Genomic DNA, 18,596 nt, shown 5'->3' with positions numbered 1-18,596 from the left:
GCCGAAAATGTGAGAAGCATTCATTTCCACGTGTACCAAGCAAGGGGCAAAATCGTCAAATAGGTAACTAAAAATCAGTATTTTTAGTTGGAAAACCCAAACCCCTCCTTTAACTTCGTACTCTTTCGCCCATCCCTCCCTTCCTCTCAAAAAAACACAAACGCGCACACAACTTCGAAACATAAAAAAAATAAACACAATAAAAACCCTAGAAACCAAACCATATCCCCTAAAACAAAAACAAAAACAATAAAAACCAATTTGGTTTTCTAATTTTTTTTTTTTTAACTTTCTGCTTCCAATCTGTTTTCCGTGTTTTCTTTATTACCTTCTTTCTTTTTTGGTTTTTAGGAAACAGAAAAAAAGAAACGCTTTGGAGGCAGAGTTTTTTTTTTCTTTTTTTGGTTTCTATGGGGGAGCCTTAATTTATAAAAAAAAAAAACGAAGATTAACGAAAATCTGAGAGTGTTTATAGTGTGGATTTTGTTAATTTGTGTGTGTTTTTGTTGTTGTAAACTGCGAGTTGTTTCTTTTTTGCTCTAATGTGTGGGTTTTGTGTTGTGAAATTTTAGGGTTTCACATATCATCTCCTTTCCCTTGAGGAAGTTTTAGGCTTTTTCACTGTTTCCAACGCCGCGATTCTCAGCTATATATTCCTGTGAGTATTTAATTTTGCCCTATATTTCGTCATTGCTTCAATTAATTAGGGTTTTTATTTTATTTTTTTTTTTTCATTTATTTCTCTGGCATTGTGTTCTGTATAAGTCTTGTTTGGTTTCGTGGAATATGTCATGATTTTCTAAGAAATCGCGTTAGAGTTTGGTTTGAAAGTTTATCTTTTGATAATGATTTTGGGGGTTTTTTTTGGGAGGGCATTATTTGAATGATTAAGTAGTGGGATTGTGTTAATTTGTTGAGGCTTTTGGTCTAAAAAGCCTGGGGGAAAATTTATTAATTATCTACAAATAATCTATGATTTTTAGATCTTTTAGGATTTTTGATGGTTGTTATTTATTTTGAGAACTTCAAATAAATAAATAATATTTATATATATAAATGTGTATATATAAATAACATATAGCTAAAGACATGTTGAGGTTTTGTGTCATGTCCCTACCGTGTTGTGTCTCTGTCTGTGTCCTTGCTTCTTAGCTTGTGCTTATTTTTACACCCAATAGCTTTCCTTCTTGGAGAGTTTACACATTTTTGTTGTAACAAAATGGAGTGTTTTTGTATCTGGGTTTGGTTCTGCCTTTTGTTTTATTATCCTGTATGCGGGTTTTTATACAATGTATTGTGTGGTATTTTTACAGTAAAATGGTTGATGGTTTTGCCCCTTTTTTTTTTTTTTTTCGTTTTTATTTTGTTTCTCCTACTTGTATGTGAGAAATACATTACCCTTGGGCTATATGTAAGTTAAGTTGCTTAGGCAGTTGGTTGTTATCTCTGCACTTCCGATATGGTTTCCAGATTGTGACTATTTTATGAGATGATGCGGATTATTACTCTTATTTTTAAGTAATTGTTCTGTGTTAGTACTGGTTGGAGACTACCTCTTATTGTTTTTTCCGAGTTCTTTTTGGTTATGTTAATCTCTTTAAGTGGCTGATTGTGTATCATTTCTAATGCTTAATCAGGGTTGTGAAGGTGAGTTTTATTTGGAAAAGATGTCATCACAGTATCCAATTCTTGACAATCGACCAATTGATCAATGGAAGGTTACAGAGCTAAAAGAGGAGCTTAAAAGAAGGAGATTAACAACTACTGGTTTAAAGGCTGATTTGATTAAACGTCTGGATGAAGCTATTCTCATCGAAAGGGAAAATGCTGCAAAGCTTGCTGAAATGGAAAATGCGGCAAAGCTTGCCGAAATGGAAAATGCAGCAAAGCTTGCTGAAATGGAAAAGGCTGCAAAGGATGCGGATAATGGATTTGAATGTGGAGTTGAATCTGTAGTTGGATCAAAAGATGTGCAGTCAGTGCAAGTTGCTGCAGAAACTGATAAAGACCTTGCAGATGACAGTGATAAAAATAACAAGAACAAAAATGCAGATGATGTTACAGTTGAGGTTGATATTAATGAGAGTGAGGCAACCTTGGATCAAGAAAAAGTTGAGGAAAGTGACATGCTTGGTCATATTGATTCTTCTAGGGTGGAAGAGGAGATAGTTGTTCAGACAACCACTGTCGAAACCAGCATTGAAGTAACTGAGACTGTGGTATCTGAGGTAGTGTTGAGTGAGCAAGATTCAGAGAACGTTGAAACCCACGAGGAGAATGGAAACATAAAATCCCAGCTGGAAAATGATGATCTGAAGTCCCATCTGGAGATTGAGGAATCAAAGCCCCAGTTGGAGAGTGAGGAATCAAAGCCCCAGTTGGAGAGTGAGGAATCAAAGCCCCAGCTGGAAAATGAGAGTTTAAATCCTCCATCCGAGGGTGTCATGCTCGACCTTTCTACTCCAGACAACCAGGTATCTGAAGTCAGCCCTATTTTAGGGTCTCAAGTAAAATCTGATTCTATTTCTACTGATTCTGTGTCAATTAATGAAACGATTGAACTAAAGGATAATGTAATTGCTGATCATGTCAATTTAGAACTAGATGTTGTTAAGCCTGAGATGGTGGAACCATCATCCAGCCATGTTGTCCCAGTTGGTGGTGAATCACATCCAATGGATGTTGAGGAGCCACATGAGAACAAGGCATCTGATGGAGGGAAAGATAGCTGCAATGCTACAGATGCAGATATAAACAAGAAAATTGATAGTGCAGATGTAGGGTACTCTGAAAAGTTAAATTTGGACAGGAGTTCTGGTGATGATTCCATGGAAGAGGATGTGCTGGAGAGTAAGCAAATTGATTCTAAGTATAACTCTGAAGAAGTAGAAATTAAGATTGAGAAAAGTCATGTTGTGAAAGAGGAAAGTCATGTTGCTGTTCTTGGGGATGCTTTATCTGCTGAAAAAAAGGAAGTCAATGTTGAGAGTAAGAGTCATCCAGCTGCACCTGCTGAGAAAAGAAAATTCAATGGTAAGGCTTGGAGTCAGGGTCATTATTAACTGCTATTATCATTATTTTATTTAATCAATAAATTTATTGCATTTATTAACTTCCTTATTTTTGCATTGTCTTGAAGTTTTAAGTTGTTTTGTTTTGAAAATTACTCTTATCATTTCTTTTCCATATGTTACATTGATACTTCTCCCTATTTTCATGCCTGAAAAAGCCTAATGCCCTAACTTTGAACGTAGCTGCCAAGTGGATTAGTTAGTACTTAATAGATCGTTTGATGAAGGGAAATCAAGATTGGAGTAGTTTTCACCCTGCCATTGCCATGGCTTCCAGATTTAAATATCTATACTTCTTCTCACCTTATATCTTGTGTTGTGAGAGGCTTGATATACTCTTGGTGGGGTTATCATGTAAAACAATAATTCTTTTCTTTGAACTTGATTGCTTATCATTAAGATATTTTTCTTCAGTGAATATGTTCAGACTTCAGACCATATTTGCCTTCAGTGATTGAGTGATATTTTTCTATTGAACATCTTTGGACCGTTTATTCTATGTAAGCTTAGCTCACTATGGTTTTTTCACTGTTTGTGGTTCATTGGGTTATGCTGAGAGTTGTTGTGGAGCTTTTAGATAGTTGGCAGGGCAAGTTTAGCAGGTGCAGTAATGCTTCCATATGGAGTACGATTGCTCGTTGTCTCATGTGTTTGGCAGGAGAGGAATACTTGAACTTTTGAGGGTTGTAAAAGATTGGTTTGTGAGTCCAAAATGTGTTATTATTGTTAGTATGGTAGTAAAAAGCTTATTCAATAGGAGTAGCACTCTGGCCCTTATGAATTATATTTAAATCGGCTAGTCTTCTGCCTAAAATTTACAATTGTTGGATGTACAATTTCCTGCTTTAAGCTTGATGCTATGATTGATTTGTCAGCGTCTTAGAATTGTATTTGAGTCGTTGGAGTCTGTTGTTGTTTGAAGTTCTGTTCAGCTTTTCCATTTCTTTTTTTGGCTTTTTATTATAATTTTGAAGAAATAAGTATGTGAAGTGATATCCTTTAAAAAGTCAAATGGCATATACCTATGAAAATGCCTGAACTCAATGGAAACTGTAATTTTCATGGAATTTAATACTTGGCAACTGTCACATCTCTAGAATCCTTCACTCATTCCCCAATTTTTTATTTTTTAAGTTGTCCGTATTTCTTTGAGAACTTTTATTTTTATTTTTATTTTTGATTGTATTTGATGATCTTTTGGCTGTTTTTACAGATCAACCAGCAGTTGGAAATAGTGAGCCAATCAAGAGGCAACGTAGGTGGAAATCTGAAGGCCTCAAAGTTCCAGAGCCCCAGAGCACTAATTCTACCCCTACAACTACGCCGAAGGACACTTTCCAGTCTGCTGCTACAAAACGTAACTTCTCTAGATCGGACTCTACAAATAGTGAGGATACTCCCAAGGAACGTGTTGGTGAGTTATTGCCATTTTCTTGTTGGATTTGAAAATTTCCAGCAATAGTTGATATAATTTATTAATGGTCTTCCTTTTATCTATGGGCAGTTCCTCCATCACCAAAATCTCCAACTAATTCTCTTAGAATTGATCGATTTCTGCGTCCCTTTACATTGAAAGCAGTGCAAGAACTTCTTGGCAAAACTGGGAGTGTTACCAGCTTTTGGATGGACCACATCAAGACCCATTGCTATGTTACTGTAAGACTAATTCTTTTCTCTACTCACCATTCCTTAGCAGGTTTTCACATTAGTGCGCACAGGCATATCATGTGGCAATAGTAGGCAACCTATATTTTTGTGGGGATTGGGGTGGGGGGAGAGCAATGGCCTTCCGTTCTCAGAAATCCATAAGTCCATAACTATATTTCTGTATTCCAAATTGGGGGATGTACTGCTGTGCTACTGCTACCAAGGCTGGTGTTTTTAGCAGTCATTTTAGGATCTATGTCATGTAAATATGAGAATTCCCTTCAAAAGAAGATCACCTTCACATTCATCTAGTTATGTTTTATGAATAAACGAATCTCAATTTTTGATCATTTAAATATAATTCTAACCCTTCTATTCTGCAAACCGTTGTGATGCAGTACTCATCAGTGGAAGAAGCTGTAGAGACAAGGAACGCTGTTTTTAACTTGCAATGGCCTCCAAATGGTGGGCGCCTCCTAGTGGCTGACTTTGTTGATCCTCAGGAAGTGAAATCGCGGGTGGAGGCTCCTCAGACTCCAGTTACACCTACAAGTGCTGGTCCCATTGTTCCTCCTGCCCCTCCCACCTCGCAGCCCCAGCCCTCACCCCGTCAACATAGGCCGCAGCTTCCACCACCACCTCCTCTACCACCACCGCCACCTTTGTCTAACCCACCTCAGTCAAGAGAGCGGGTTCAACTTCCACCTCCACCTCCACTTCCGGAGAAACTTGACCCTCCTATTGTCACTTTGGATGATCTCTTCCGGAAAACCAAGGCAACCCCTCGGATCTACTATTTGCCTTTGACAGAAGAACAAGTAGCAGCAAAACTCACAGCGCAGGGCAAAAACACCAGGCAGTAGGGGATCAGGCTATAATCTATCCCTTGCCTGCTCAATGGATTTTCTTATGGGTTGTTCAGTATGTTAGATAATGGTAAGAAAGTATCATATGATTACATCTTTGCAGGTCTGCAGGTGTTGCTTGTAGGAAGAGATTGTTCCAGCCAAGCAGAAGGATCCAGTTCGTAGCTGGGTTTGGGTTTTTTGCCAGGAGTTTGCTTTGGGTTGAGGCTAAGTTTTACTTGATGTTAGAACCCTGCAAACCTAGAGCTCTCTTTAAGTGGACTGATTACCATGGCATCTTGTTTACCCGTGGAACCAGAGTTTTTAGTTTTTACTTTGTAAACTTTATTTGTTAGTGTCTAAATTTCTATTGGATAATGTCTTATTCAAACATTCAGATTTTGTCTGAGGTGTAGGATCTATATGTTGATGAGTGCGCACATGTTTTAGGCATTTAAACTGCTATTAGTATTTTCTTCTGTATGCCAACTTTCTGCTTCTTCATAGAACCATGGAGTTCGGGTTATTATCAATCGAGATTCGGAGGGCTGGTCCCATTGGTTCCCTCTCATCTCTCTTCTCGAGAGGCACACCTTACAAGAAATTCGGAACAAAAAAATTTGATATATGCAAATGTGGCAAGTTGTTAATAGTAAATAAAAATATGATTTCAGTGGTGCATCTAGATGAGAGTTAGGACTAGCTTGTCAACTTAACTGTTATAAAAAAAATACTGCCAAGTAATTTGTGCATTGCTTGCAATCTAATGTATTGAGTTGTGTCTCGTTAGAATTTGTCTTGCCTTAATTGAAAAAAAGAAAATCTATACTTTAAACATGGTTTATATCTCAAAATTATTTGAAATGGAGGGAGAGAGGATTGTTATATTTATTATTGAACCCAATATTAGAAAATGTAATTGGAACAAATATTATAACATGAATCTATTTTGCAGAATTTAATTAAATTTGATCAATTGTAATTGAAATTATTTAATTCCAAATATTTTTGTATGATTCTCTAGAATCAAAGTAGGCTATATTGTTTCTCAAAAAAAGGAAAAAAAGAAAAGAAAAAGAGTATTGGCTATATTAATGTGGTTCCTCAAATACTTCAAAAAAAAAAATTATAATCTAATAGTTGAGAGGGAAGATTTGAACGAACATGAAAAGGCCAATCAATTGCTACCAGACTTTGGACATTTGGTTTCTTGAGATATTAATTGTGAAAATTTAATCATTTTAATTTTGAACCGTTTAAATTTAATCCCTTAATTTTTAAATTAAATCAATTTAATTATTAAATTTTCATTTTTTTTAATCTTAACAAAATTATTTAAGACGACAAAGTGAAACTAAAGCATATGTTAACAGTTCATTATAAAATTTTTTTAAAGATAAAGTTAATTTTGAAAATTTTTTTTTGGGTTAAAATTAGGTCAAATATTAACTTTAAATCAATTTAGAAGAATCTTCTTTAACTCATCATATGATGATTGGTAAAATGATCTATGTTTATTATTTAAATAAACCACATTACAAATATCAACCATTGAGATAGTCTATTAACCATTGACCATTGAGATAGTCTATCAACCATTGAGTAGTTGCGATTCTAACTAAGCTTAAAAAAAAAAAAAAAAAAGTTATATAATGAATTGAAAGAAGTTAACTTACAAACCAATTTTTACCGAAAAAAACTTACAAACCAATTTAAAGCTAAATTTTTTCTTAAAAGTTAAGAAGAGATAAAGAATCTAATATATAATTTTAAAACAGAACACGATCTCTTTTTTTCAATTCAAAGCCTTCGCATTTTATTAAATATAATTAGCTCTGATTCTCTTTATTTATTTATTTATATTTGTGGTATGTGAATTTGGTTGCAGAAGAAGACCCATGAGAGCATCAACAACAGGCTCGCCCTCGTCATGAAGAGCGGCAAATACACGCTCGGCTACAAAACCGTTCTTCGCTCTCTCAGAAACTCCAGAGGTTTTTTTTTTTTTTTTCTTTTCTTCTTTTCTTTTATTTCTATATTGCTATCGTTTTCTATTTATTTTGTAACAGAATATTTGACTTGAAATTTTGGTGCGATTTGATTAATGATAGGAAAACTTATTATAATATCGAGTAATTGTCCACCGCTGAGGAAATCCGAGATTGAGTACTATGCAATGCTCGCCAAAGTTGGGGTTCACCATTTTGTTGGAAGTAAGTCTCAATTTCTATTTATTGAGAATTGATTTGTTTAGCTTAGGCATTTGGTTAGTTAGCATTGTTATGGAAGTACTTTCGTTTGCTTTTTGAAAGTGAAATTTGCCCGTGTAAGCTAATTTGACACGGTATTAACATAGTCGACAAATGTTAAAATGTAATGATCTCGTGTAGTAGACCCCATTTAAAATGCTAAATGTGGGAACTGTATTCTGGTGTAGAAAAACCAGGTTGTACCTTGTATACAATCACCGTGTTTATCGAGTGTAGGTCAGTTATCCCTCCTGTCTAGGGACAATGTCTGTCAATTTGTTGATGTGGACTGTTGTGCTTGCTTTTAGTAGAAATGGTATAAAATTTTTAGTAGTATGATATTTTGGTGACATTGACAATTGTTCTTTTCCCTTATATGTCCATTGTGTGCGGCATGAAAGATTGTGCATTTAATAGAATCCCAATGTGAGGCTGGTTGCTCAATCCTAGCCAAGTTGCATTATATACGTTAAGCCTGCGTTTGGATTGGGCGTTTTGCCCAATCTGCGTGTTCTGCGTTTTATAGTGGGTCTCATGGGTACTGTTTACTTTTTCACCAAACTCAGCAAAACACAGATTTCTAGGTAAATTTGGGTCCCACAACTATGCCCCCTTGAATCCGAGATTCTCTATGAGTTTAAGTTTTAACTATGCCATAAATATCAATTGGTCTATTCTAGGTTCTTTCCCACAATAAACTACAAAAACCACTTGCTAATTAATATTACCACTGTTCACTGCAAAAACAATTTAATATTTTTCCTGCTTCTCAATTAGCACCTGTAGATAATCTGTTTCTTTGAAGAATAAATTAAGATGTATAGAACTCATAAAGAAAAACGGTTTGATCTTTGGAGGAGATGGAAAAAAAAGGGTGAAGATATGCGGTCATGATGTTTTCGTTCAACTTTGCAAGGATTGATTGAAAGAGAAAGAAATTTAGAGTCATTGTAACAAGAATGAATGGGTGGGAAATGTATGAATTTAATATAGTATGTGTTTGGATTTTGCGTTTCTGCGTTTTGTGGCCACGTTTTGCGTTTTTTTTTTTTTTTTTTTTTCAGCTGAGCGCCTCTTGCACTGTTCATGTCCCATGAACAGTGCATTTAGGCATGTGAACAGTGCTTGCGTCTGCGTTTCCTCTTTTTTTTAGCCGTGTTTTTTTACTTTTGTGCACACCAGTGGGTCCCATGCACTGTTCACGGGACCCACAAACCTCAACAAATTTTTCATTAAAAATGGGTCCCACGGTACTATTCACACATTTAAAAATTATTTTAGTACAGTGATTTCAGTTTTCAGTTATTCAAACGGACCCATAGTGCCCCATTAAGTTTTATAAGGGTTATTTTTGTTCAAGCACAAGTGGGAGAGGATGCTGACTTCTAATACTTTTGCCAGGTAGTTGGGGGGGGCTGGATTATGTTGCTAATATCATTATTACGGTGGTTTTCCTGGTTTGTTCTAAGTCTGTGCTTGTTTTGACGAAAAATGTTTACAACTGAAAACATTTTTTGGGTGAACATTGTACAATCTCTCAAATCTAACACAATGAACACAAAATCAACAATACCAAAATCTAATCTCACAAATTGTTCCAATAAAAATTATTTTACCACAAACAAAATAGATTTAGAGTTGCTTGCAGTATTGGAAGATTAGATAATTGGATAAAAGATAATTGATCTTATAGAATTGTTGTCCAATTGGGCAGTAGAGCTTGTGTCTGTTATCTCCATATCTGTTAATTCACCAACCGACGCTAACCATATTTGAGTGATGTTCATAATGTTTACCCAAAACAATGATCAATCATAAGTTCCCTCATCTTTTGAAATAGCTTTGCTATAAAGTTTATTATTTTTTGGGTACATTTGATGTGAAACTAATCTCTCTTTCTTCTCCCCTCCCTTTTCTATTTCCCTTAATTTTTAGACAATAATGACTTGGGAACAGCTTGTGGCAAGTATTATCGGGTGTCTTGCCTTAGCATTATTGATCCAGGTAACACCATATACTAGTGTCTTAGAACTGTCCTTTTAGCCAATGGCCTGAGAAATTTATTGACCTCTTCTTTTTCTTGCAGGTGATTCTGATATCATTAAGACCCTGCCAGGTGACCATTAATCAGATTGAGTTAGAAGCCTTCCTCCAAGGTTCTTGTCATTGGAGAATAGAATTATATCAGTTTTCTAAATTTTCTATTTTATTTTTTATTTTTAAATTTTTTCAAGATATTTGATCCCACATATTTGTTCAATTTGTGATGTTCACGGCAAATGGTTGTAATTTAATGGCAAATTTTGCTTTGATGGATGAGATGCAGGTTTACATGTTTGCTTCCGAAATAGCCAACACAGCTTTTATTTTTGTATTATAAAGTGGTTAGTTCACATAGGCTTGTCTCTGGCTTATCGATCTTATAAATGAATATTATAAGAAAATCTTACAATTTCCTATGACTCCTACCATCATCCAGATTTAGTGTTGGCGTAAGTGTAACAACAAAGGGATTCCTATGATGTCGTTTTGGCTTTGAGCAAATTAGATATAGTGCAAGTATTTTACTTAAAAAAAAAAAAAAAAAAATTCATCTTCTCAGGGCATCAAACAAAAATAGGTGAAATGCATTAAGACAAGACCGTATAAACTTTTAGATTGTTGCAGTAAGACTCCGCTTCTTCTATTGCAATTGCGATTTAGTACATAAACTTTGGTATTATAGCTAATGGATTCATTCTATCCTTTCTACCCATCTTTCTGCCTATTATAACATTATTATTTTTGGTACAAAATCATTAAAAGAATGTACTAAAACCTTTGTGCTCTTATAGTGAGATCTCTTTCGTTTCACTTTTACATAATGGGTTTATTGCTGTAGAACAAGGTTTTATGTATTAAATTGGTGGAAAAAGAAAAAAGAAAGAAAAAAACTTAAGGGTTTTATTGTATTCTACCCGGGTTTTGAACATGGTTACTTGTTAGGGGGTAACGTAAGCATGGATATTGTTTAGAAATAGATGTTTGGAAAATGGACTAAATTCTGTTTGGCACATATTATCAATTAGGTTGCTTTTACATTTATAGTTTTTGGAAGTTTATTTTTTTAGAAAGTATAATTGTATTTTTATTTAACCTATTTTTTAACCAAATAACTCAATGAAAGTTAAGTTATCTCTTGAGTACACATTTTGATTTTGAAGAATTAATTTATGAATGTTAGATTATGTTGTTAAGCGAAGAAAAAAAAAAGTTAACAATTATGATCACCAGAGACTTTTGTAATGTGCTTGCTCCATTTTTCCCTCTTTTTTTTCTTTACTCAAAGGAAATGTGGGGTGGCGCAATGGTAAAATGGTTACTTCCACATCGATTGGCTCGGTGTATTGTTTATAATAGCTGATTTGAATAAACTATTCAGGAGGTCAAATCATTTTGTATCACATGTATTACACTCAAAAACTTATTCAGCATTTAATGCAATGTGGCATGTCTCTTAAGAGAGAATCATAACCACTTTAGAAGCACGCCCATGTCGCCAAGATGGGCAAGGGCTTGTCACATCAACTAGAAGTAACATAAGAGGGCAAGGATGAATTCCTTATGCCAAGCACACGCCAATCAAGGGTATAAATACCCCCTTGTTATTTTCTTGAAGGTACGTAGTTCTAAACCCAAACAAATTTCGATTCATTAGATCTTTTGAAACACTAACTTAAACTTCTAAGTGCTCATTACCACCCTTACCAAGGTTGCTGAGCTCATTGTGAACTGACCTTCTTTTTGTGTGAGCATCCATTAAATATCCATTAGAATATTCACACTACTATTAAAAAATGGAAAAAGTCATGTTTGGAGCCACATTTTTCAACCTACTATGTGGCGATTGAAGAGACAATTCATGTGTCATTTTAGTCACATGATTTTGTTAATAAATTATATGACTTGTTTAAATAATGTACATGAATAGTTTTATAAATTGTCATGTAATGAATTATAAAATATAGCTCTAAATATGTTTGGAGCCAAACTTTGTTTATATGAAATATGAACTAAAATGAGAATGACAAATAATATTTCCAATTATTTTGAAGAATTTACAAATTTCCTAATGAGCTCTTCTTCTTTTTTTTTAATTTTGTTTTAAAATTTTTTATGAACTCAACTTGAATATATAAGTGTTATGTCATGCTTCAAATTCTTAATTCAAAATTAGAATTATATTATAGAGACTATTTTTTTTTTTGGTTTATTTTGTTAAATAATTGATTGAGAGATGAGGACTGGGTAAGTCTTTATCTTTAAAACTAACCTTTGTAGTTTAATTGTATTTTATTTATTAAGCAAATAAGGCATTTTTTATTTTCAAAAAAGAAAGAAAGAAGAGGTCTCAACCCTTTGTTTTTGCTGTGTCGTTAAATATGACATTGCATGGGATTCACAAATCACAATTCTACTTAAGGAAAAATAAAGTTATGAAATTGAAAGAGGAAATAGAATTTGGGAAATTAAAATAAAAGAAAATATAAGTTCACTCTCCTCTTTATTTTTGGATTAAATAAAATTTGAGCATCGTCGTTTAGACAAAAAAACATCCCTCTCTAATGGTTTGCGCCAAATAGCCCGAAATTACACCCCATGCTAAAACCTCTCTCACTCTCTCTCTCGCATTATCTCTGCAACTCTATTCTATTCAAACCCTCTTCTCTGAACTCCTCTCAGTTCCTTTCGAAACGTTTCTTCTCTACGCACAGAAAAGAACACAAACCCGTTTCTAGGGTTTCTCTTTCACAAACACCTCTCCTATAATCCACACTACCAAACCTTCTCTCTCTCTCTCTCTCTCACTGTGATTCCCGCAAACGCCGTCGTTTCAATCAAATCGTTCTCCGGCATTAATTTCTGCTCCTCCGGTTCTTCCTGCATTTGCTCCAATTTCAAGAAACGCCACCGTTTTTTTTTTTTTTTCTTCTTCTTCTTCTTCTTCTTCTTTTGCCAATTGAAGCTTGCTCTTAGCTACTCTCTTTTGGAAAAAAAGAAAAAAGAAATTATTTCTAGGGTTTTCAAACAGCTCAGAACTTCGACCTGCGTGCCTTGAACTTGGAGTTTCTATTCAATTTTGCTCTTTGAAGACTAATTTAACTAATTTTCAGATTGAAGTGGTTTTTCTCTAAGTACTGGATTGGTGGGAGGTGTGATGAATAGTGTTTTCAATGAGCAGATTCTTGCTGATAAACTCTCCAAGGTCAACAGCACCCAGCAGTGCATTGAAAGTAAATCCAGTCCTTTTTTATTTGCTCATTTCAATTTTATTTTTTTTATAAATTTGAATGAACATGTTAAATTCTTTGTCTGTAATAAAAATGGTTGCTTTATAGATTTGTGTGTTTGTTTTTTTTATGTGGTTGGGCTTTTATTGGGGTTTTGCTAAATTTGGAAATGTATTTGACTCATAAAGATTTCCAATTTTTGTGGTCAACTGAACAGTTTTATCTGTAACATTAGTCATTGGAGGGTAAACTGTTGGTATTGAGGTTAGATAATTGAAAGTTCAGTTCTTGAAGACACATTGATTTGCTTTTTGTGGATTGGATTGGATAGGTGTGTGTTGTGTGGACGTGTGCTAAGTCCCACTTCGGATGTTTACTAGGTCAAACTGGACTATATAAGTGATTAAGAGATGCTCCAATTATAATTTTATTAGTCCTTTTAGGGTATAGAGCAGATATGGCTTGTGCTTTCTCGGGTTGTGTAACTTTCGTAGTGTATTTGTTGAATTTTATATTGATTTGTTATATCAATGATTTGCTAAAGTGGATGTATCAACATATCTTAAGCATTATGAAGCGTCATATCTAGTTTTTATTTCATGTAACGTAATGTTTTGTCTTGACTTTTGCTTTTGTATAGCTTTGTCACATTGGTGTATATTTCACCGGAGCAAAGCAGAACTGGTTGTTTCGACATGGGATAAACAGTTCCACAGTTCGCAGATGGTTCAGAAAGTTCCCCTGTTGTATCTAGCAAATGACATCCTACAAAATAGTAAACGAAAAGGAAATGAGTTTGTTACTGAGTTTTGGAAGGTTCTTCCTGCTGCACTCAAAAGCGTTACTGGAACAGGAGATGATCAAGGAAAAAATGTGGTCTCTAGATTGGTAATGCCTTCTTTGCTTTATTTGGTTTGAAGAACTGATGACATAGGCCATACATTGTTTCACCAATTAAACTAGTGCTTGTATTATTTTTAGGTTGCTATATGGGAAGAAAGGAGAGTTTTTGGATCCCGTGCACGGAGCCTCAAAGATATAATGCTTGGAGAGGAATTGCCTCCACCCTTGGAGTTCAGCAAAAAACGTTCGCGTTCAGTCAGAATTGTAAAAAGGGATTCACGCTCTATTAGAACGGTTAGAATGAGGGCCTTGTTCTCTTTCTGCTTCATTCTGTTTAGTTTTTTAGAAGTTACATATTCTTCTTCCATTTTACTCTGCATGTCTGAGATGTGGCTCACTAGTGTATTATTTATTTGGAAACCAGAAATTGTCCATTGGAGGTACAGCTGAAAAAATAGTTTCAGCATTTCACTTGGTGCTCAGTGAACATCCTAATGAAGATGCCGAAATGAGTAAATGCAAGTCTGCAGTTCACCGTGTGAGGAGGATGGAGAAAGATTTTGATTTCACCTGTTCTAACGGTAAGCTACCTACAATGTGTATTGAAGTGGTGGCTCAGACTTAATTTCTTTTGACTGGTTTGTTATTACATGTTTCTCTGTAAAGATATCCGGATTGTATTTATAGCTTGCTTTCTTTGTTCCTCAGCAAAGGATCCAAAGCGAAAAACTCTGTCAAAAGAACTTGAGGAGGAGGAAAATATTTTGAAACAGTGTATTGAAAAACTTAAATCAGTTGAAGCAAGTAGAGTAGCGCTTGTATCTCAGTTAAAAGAAGCTCTACATGAACAGGTACTTGATCATACCACCACTTTTCAAATGTCTAATGAGTTTTTAATTATCTAACATATGCAATGAGTGATGATCTGTTTGTCTGCTACAAATGACAAATCTATGCAATTATGTGCTCACCGTCTGAATTTTTTCAGGAATCTGAACTGGAGAACGTCCGAACTCAGATGCAGGTATGTTCTCCATTGATTATATCCATAAAAATTAGTCCAATATTCATTCATTCCCCAGTGTAAGATGGTTGTATATTTATTTACCAAGAAAGATGGGTATATATTTACTTATTTAGCATGTGTACTATTATGCAATTATATCTTTTAGCCTGCTTTTACATGCTCTAACAACTTAGAAAAAGCTTGAAAATATTGTTTCTTTGTGACACTACATATTCTGTTTTGGGCTGATCTCTTCAGTAAAAGATCCACTTGGCTACTGAAAACATTTGACAATGTTGGAATAATTGAGAACTTTTATTTTTGGGTTGGCTCCCTGTTGAGCTAGAAGATTGTGTGTCGTTTTTTTAGCCTGATGGGGGGGCGCTGTTCTGGAGTTAAGTTCAAGTTTCTCTAGCATACTATGTTAAGGAAAGAACCCAGAAAGTTAAAAAAGAAAATGAAGTGATGAGAGTTCATCAAAATATCAGAAAGTTCATTGTTTAGATAATGACTAAGAACCAGTGTAGCGTTTGTGGTTGGCAAAAAGATCAACACTATGTTTTTGTTGCCACAAAATTGGTCCTTAGAGAAACTGTACCACTTAGGAATCAAGATTTCCTGGAATACCACAAATCACTGCAAGGCCAATGTCAAACCTGCTTCTTAGAAGTCAAATAGATAAGAACAGATGAAAAATCTAGCTAGCCTCTGATTTTCAAAATTTTGTGAATTTTATAATTTAGCAGTGACTTGTGTGATTTGCTCTCTACACAACTTGTTACTCTGGTTATTACTATAAGAAAAAAATTTATTGTTTCTTATTACTCGAATCTCTTCTACATGTAATCTTTTGTCAATGGGCCAATACCAAAGCTTCACAGGTCCAATTCATCCTCTTTCCTTACTAGGTGAATATTATGGGCTAATAGATGCAATCAGTTCAAGCATATGCTGAAGTGTTGACTTCTTTCAGTTTAAGTGTCTAGCTGATGAAAAATCTGCTCTTGGATTGGATGTTTTATTTCTTGGGTTTATACTTATCTCAAGCTGACTCTCCAAGTTTCCTTCTATAAGTTTCTTGAAGCTGATTATGGCTCCTCATGCACATTAAATTAACTCAGCACACGTAAATCTTTCACATGTGTTGATAAGAAGACTGTGAAAGCCGATAAGTAGACCGTGAAAGCTTTATTTGTGAAGAGCGGAATAATTAGTTTTAAAAAATTGTTTCTGTTAGTCAAGCATCTCAAGATGCTCAATAGGAAATGCGCTTGAGCCTATCTTTTACTTCTGCTGCCATTTTCCGGTCCTCCTTGAAGGGGTTTGTTTTGTAGTGTCAAAATGGACATATTTCATCAGTATAGAAGGTCTTTAAATCATGTAGTACTCTAATATTTGCCTTTCTAATAAACTAAGTCAGCAGCCATATGGCTCCAATATAGTGTTTCAAACTTATGGTGAACTTGTTTTGAGTTTAGATCCTCCAGGACAATCAAGGGTAAAGAGTTTCCTCTAAGGCTATTCAGATATTTCTTGGATGCAATCTGAAGTGTCCAAACAATTGTTTAGGGTTAATTAAATTGTTAAGACACTGACTTAACTCTATACTTGAAGTTATGAGATTTTATGTAATTTTTGCAATTTAGTTATGCTGTTTATGTATTGAAGCTAGGACAATGGTCTTTGGACCCAATGGCTTCTCTATCTCTCATAAACAAGGGGTAGAGGGTTTTTATATCTGGTTGGGCTCTGCAGTTGTTTGTATTTGCATAAAAATACTATACTGTTTAGGACCTTTTGGTGTCAATGGATTGAATTATCTAAACACTATGTTTCTGAACCAATCACAGGTAGCTCAGGCACAGGCAGAGGAAGCCAGCAACATGCGGAAGCGGCTTGATGATGAAGATTATGTATCAAAACCATCCACTGCAACCACTCCAATTGATGCAAACTCAAAAGCAGGGCAAACAACTAAGAAGTCAGCTGCAGCCATTGCAGCTGAGGTTGCAGACAGGCTTGCAGCTTCTAGCTCCTCTCAACTGATAATGACTTCTGTTCTCTCTACATTTGCAGCGGAAGAGGCAAAGAATGCTGGATTAGCAAAAGTGTCCACGCCTTCAAATTCCGATTCAACAGTAAAACCTGAGAAGTCGTTGCCAGTTTCAGAGCCTATTGCTTTCTTGTCCACACAGCCGTTTACTACACCACCAAACCATTCGTATCAATCAGTTTTGGTTCCACAATCAACAGTGCAGAACCAAGTCCCAACCTCTCAAGCTCAATATCATATAATTCCAAACCCATCTTCCCAACAGTATTTGCAGCCATCAGGAGGGATCATGACCCCGTATGGTTATAATAGTATTCCACCCTTACCACCAGGACCGCCACCTCCCCCACCCCATATGGTCAGTCCAATGGTGCCTTTGACTTTGCAAGTAACTCAGCAACCCCCAGCGCCCCCTAGTTTCCGGCCACTTCAGCCTCCTGGGATGGTATTCTATGCTAATCCTCACCTTTCTCAGTGAAAAAAGTAAACTGAGCTAGGTAAATAGTTAATCATGTTTTCATACATGCATTTTCTTGAGAACTTGGAAATTTTGTCTGCTCAAATTGGCTTTTTTGAGATACACAGGTGATTTCGCTATTAACAACCCTTTCATGGATGGATTTATTGAGAACCTCGAATTGATGGCCCATTCGTGCAATTCACCACATCTAGGGTGGCTAGATCAACTAGCCTAGATGTACCAAAAATGACTAGGTTATTTAAATATATCATTAAAATGTAATGAACATAAGGGAGGGAGAGAGAAAATGTTGGGGTCACTCTAGATTGCAGAATCATTGTACATGTCATCTTTAATTTGAGGACTATTCTTTCTTGCTTGTAAAAGGCAAAATTATCTGTAACAAAGTAACAAATTTGGTCAAGCCCCTAGAATGAAATTGTGATAAATCAGCAATGATTTGGGATTCTCTTGGAAAATTATTAGGTTGGGCTGGAGGGTTTCTTTAATTGGAGAAGTTTCCAATCCATGACGTGTAGGAATTAACCCAACTCATGTTTTTTTGTTAGATTGGGTTGACTGATTGGATTTAGATGTTTTGTGCTTTGTAACAAATTGGTTGTTTACTAACTATTAAATTCATTTATCTTTTCAATAAATTATTACATTTCCATAATATGCTTGAATTGTATTCTTAATTTTCAAATTCATTAAAACTAATTCTTAAAATACCAAAAATAAATCGAACTAAAAAAAAAAAATGGTAATAAAATACACGTTTGTTGGGTTGGGTTTGATGGATTGTAAGAGCTATAATCCAAACATGGCTCAACTCACAAAAAAATTGATTGGTGGGTTGAATTATCCCTAATATTTAGTCAAAAAATTGACACTACACTAATTGAGAAATATTAATTGGAATTGTGAATACATATGCCAGTGTGGGTTTCAACAAGTGTACTTGGTATTCCTCATATTGTCTCACATGTATATGGAATTTGCATGTGGACTAGCCTGTAACCCATGCAATATACATCACCCATGCAATACACAGACCAGTTTAACGTAATATAATTTTTTTTTTCTTCTTTTGTTATGACTAATCTTAGACTCCCCGGATATGTGGGAATAAATAATTATTTTGTAATTGAA

At 35.1% G+C, this 18,596-nt stretch overlaps 3 protein-coding genes across 3 annotated transcripts; all 3 read left to right on the top strand.

Annotated features, from left to right (window-relative positions):
- The first annotated feature begins 106 nt into the window (after positions 1–106).
- LOC126690598 (uncharacterized) lies at positions 107–6,016 on the top strand. Its single transcript, XM_050385820.1, has 5 exons — positions 107–658; positions 1,638–3,033; positions 4,285–4,485; positions 4,576–4,727; positions 5,117–6,016. Exons 2-5 carry the CDS (start codon positions 1,668–1,670, stop codon positions 5,579–5,581), a joined length of 2,184 nt encoding a protein of 727 aa, XP_050241777.1. The 5' UTR covers positions 107–658; positions 1,638–1,667; the 3' UTR covers positions 5,582–6,016.
- A 1,406-nt stretch (positions 6,017–7,422) lies between these two features.
- Positions 7,423–10,160, top strand: LOC126690597 (60S ribosomal protein L30-like). Its single transcript, XM_050385819.1, has 4 exons — positions 7,423–7,557; positions 7,675–7,776; positions 9,748–9,816; positions 9,899–10,160. The coding sequence occupies exons 1-4, from the start codon at positions 7,494–7,496 to the stop codon at positions 9,937–9,939; spliced, it is 276 nt and encodes a 91-aa protein (XP_050241776.1). The 5' UTR covers positions 7,423–7,493; the 3' UTR covers positions 9,940–10,160.
- Positions 10,161–12,377: 2,217 nt separating this feature from the next.
- Positions 12,378–18,120, top strand: LOC126690596 (uncharacterized). Its single transcript, XM_050385818.1, has 7 exons — positions 12,378–13,085; positions 13,723–13,970; positions 14,064–14,219; positions 14,350–14,506; positions 14,634–14,776; positions 14,914–14,949; positions 16,782–18,120. Exons 1-7 carry the CDS (start codon positions 13,010–13,012, stop codon positions 17,460–17,462), a joined length of 1,497 nt encoding a protein of 498 aa, XP_050241775.1. The 5' UTR covers positions 12,378–13,009; the 3' UTR covers positions 17,463–18,120.
- The last annotated feature ends 476 nt before the right edge of the window (positions 18,121–18,596 follow it).

Source organism: Quercus robur, chromosome 6 (assembly GCF_932294415.1).
Source record: "Quercus robur chromosome 6, dhQueRobu3.1, whole genome shotgun sequence".
NCBI lineage: Eukaryota > Viridiplantae > Streptophyta > Magnoliopsida > Fagales > Fagaceae > Quercus > Quercus robur.
Note: the sequence above shows the minus strand (reverse complement) of the source record. Positions and strands in the feature narration are given on the sequence as shown.

Coding starts and splice junctions, on each gene's coding strand:
- LOC126690598 (XM_050385820.1), top strand. CDS start 1,668: ATGTCATCACAGTATCCAATTCTTGACAATCGACCAATTGATCAATGG. Junction 3,034..4,284: donor TGAGAAAAGAAAATTCAATG/GTAAGGCTTGGA, acceptor CTGTTTTTACAG/ATCAACCAGCAGTTGGAAAT. Junction 4,486..4,575: donor TACTCCCAAGGAACGTGTTG/GTGAGTTATTGC, acceptor ATCTATGGGCAG/TTCCTCCATCACCAAAATCT.
- LOC126690597 (XM_050385819.1), top strand. CDS start 7,494: ATGAAGAGCGGCAAATACACGCTCGGCTACAAAACCGTTCTTCGCTCT. Junction 7,558..7,674: donor CTCTCTCAGAAACTCCAGAG/GTTTTTTTTTTT, acceptor GATTAATGATAG/GAAAACTTATTATAATATCG. Junction 7,777..9,747: donor GGTTCACCATTTTGTTGGAA/GTAAGTCTCAAT, acceptor CTTAATTTTTAG/ACAATAATGACTTGGGAACA.
- LOC126690596 (XM_050385818.1), top strand. CDS start 13,010: ATGAATAGTGTTTTCAATGAGCAGATTCTTGCTGATAAACTCTCCAAG. Junction 14,507..14,633: donor TGATTTCACCTGTTCTAACG/GTAAGCTACCTA, acceptor TTTGTTCCTCAG/CAAAGGATCCAAAGCGAAAA. Junction 14,777..14,913: donor AAGAAGCTCTACATGAACAG/GTACTTGATCAT, acceptor GAATTTTTTCAG/GAATCTGAACTGGAGAACGT.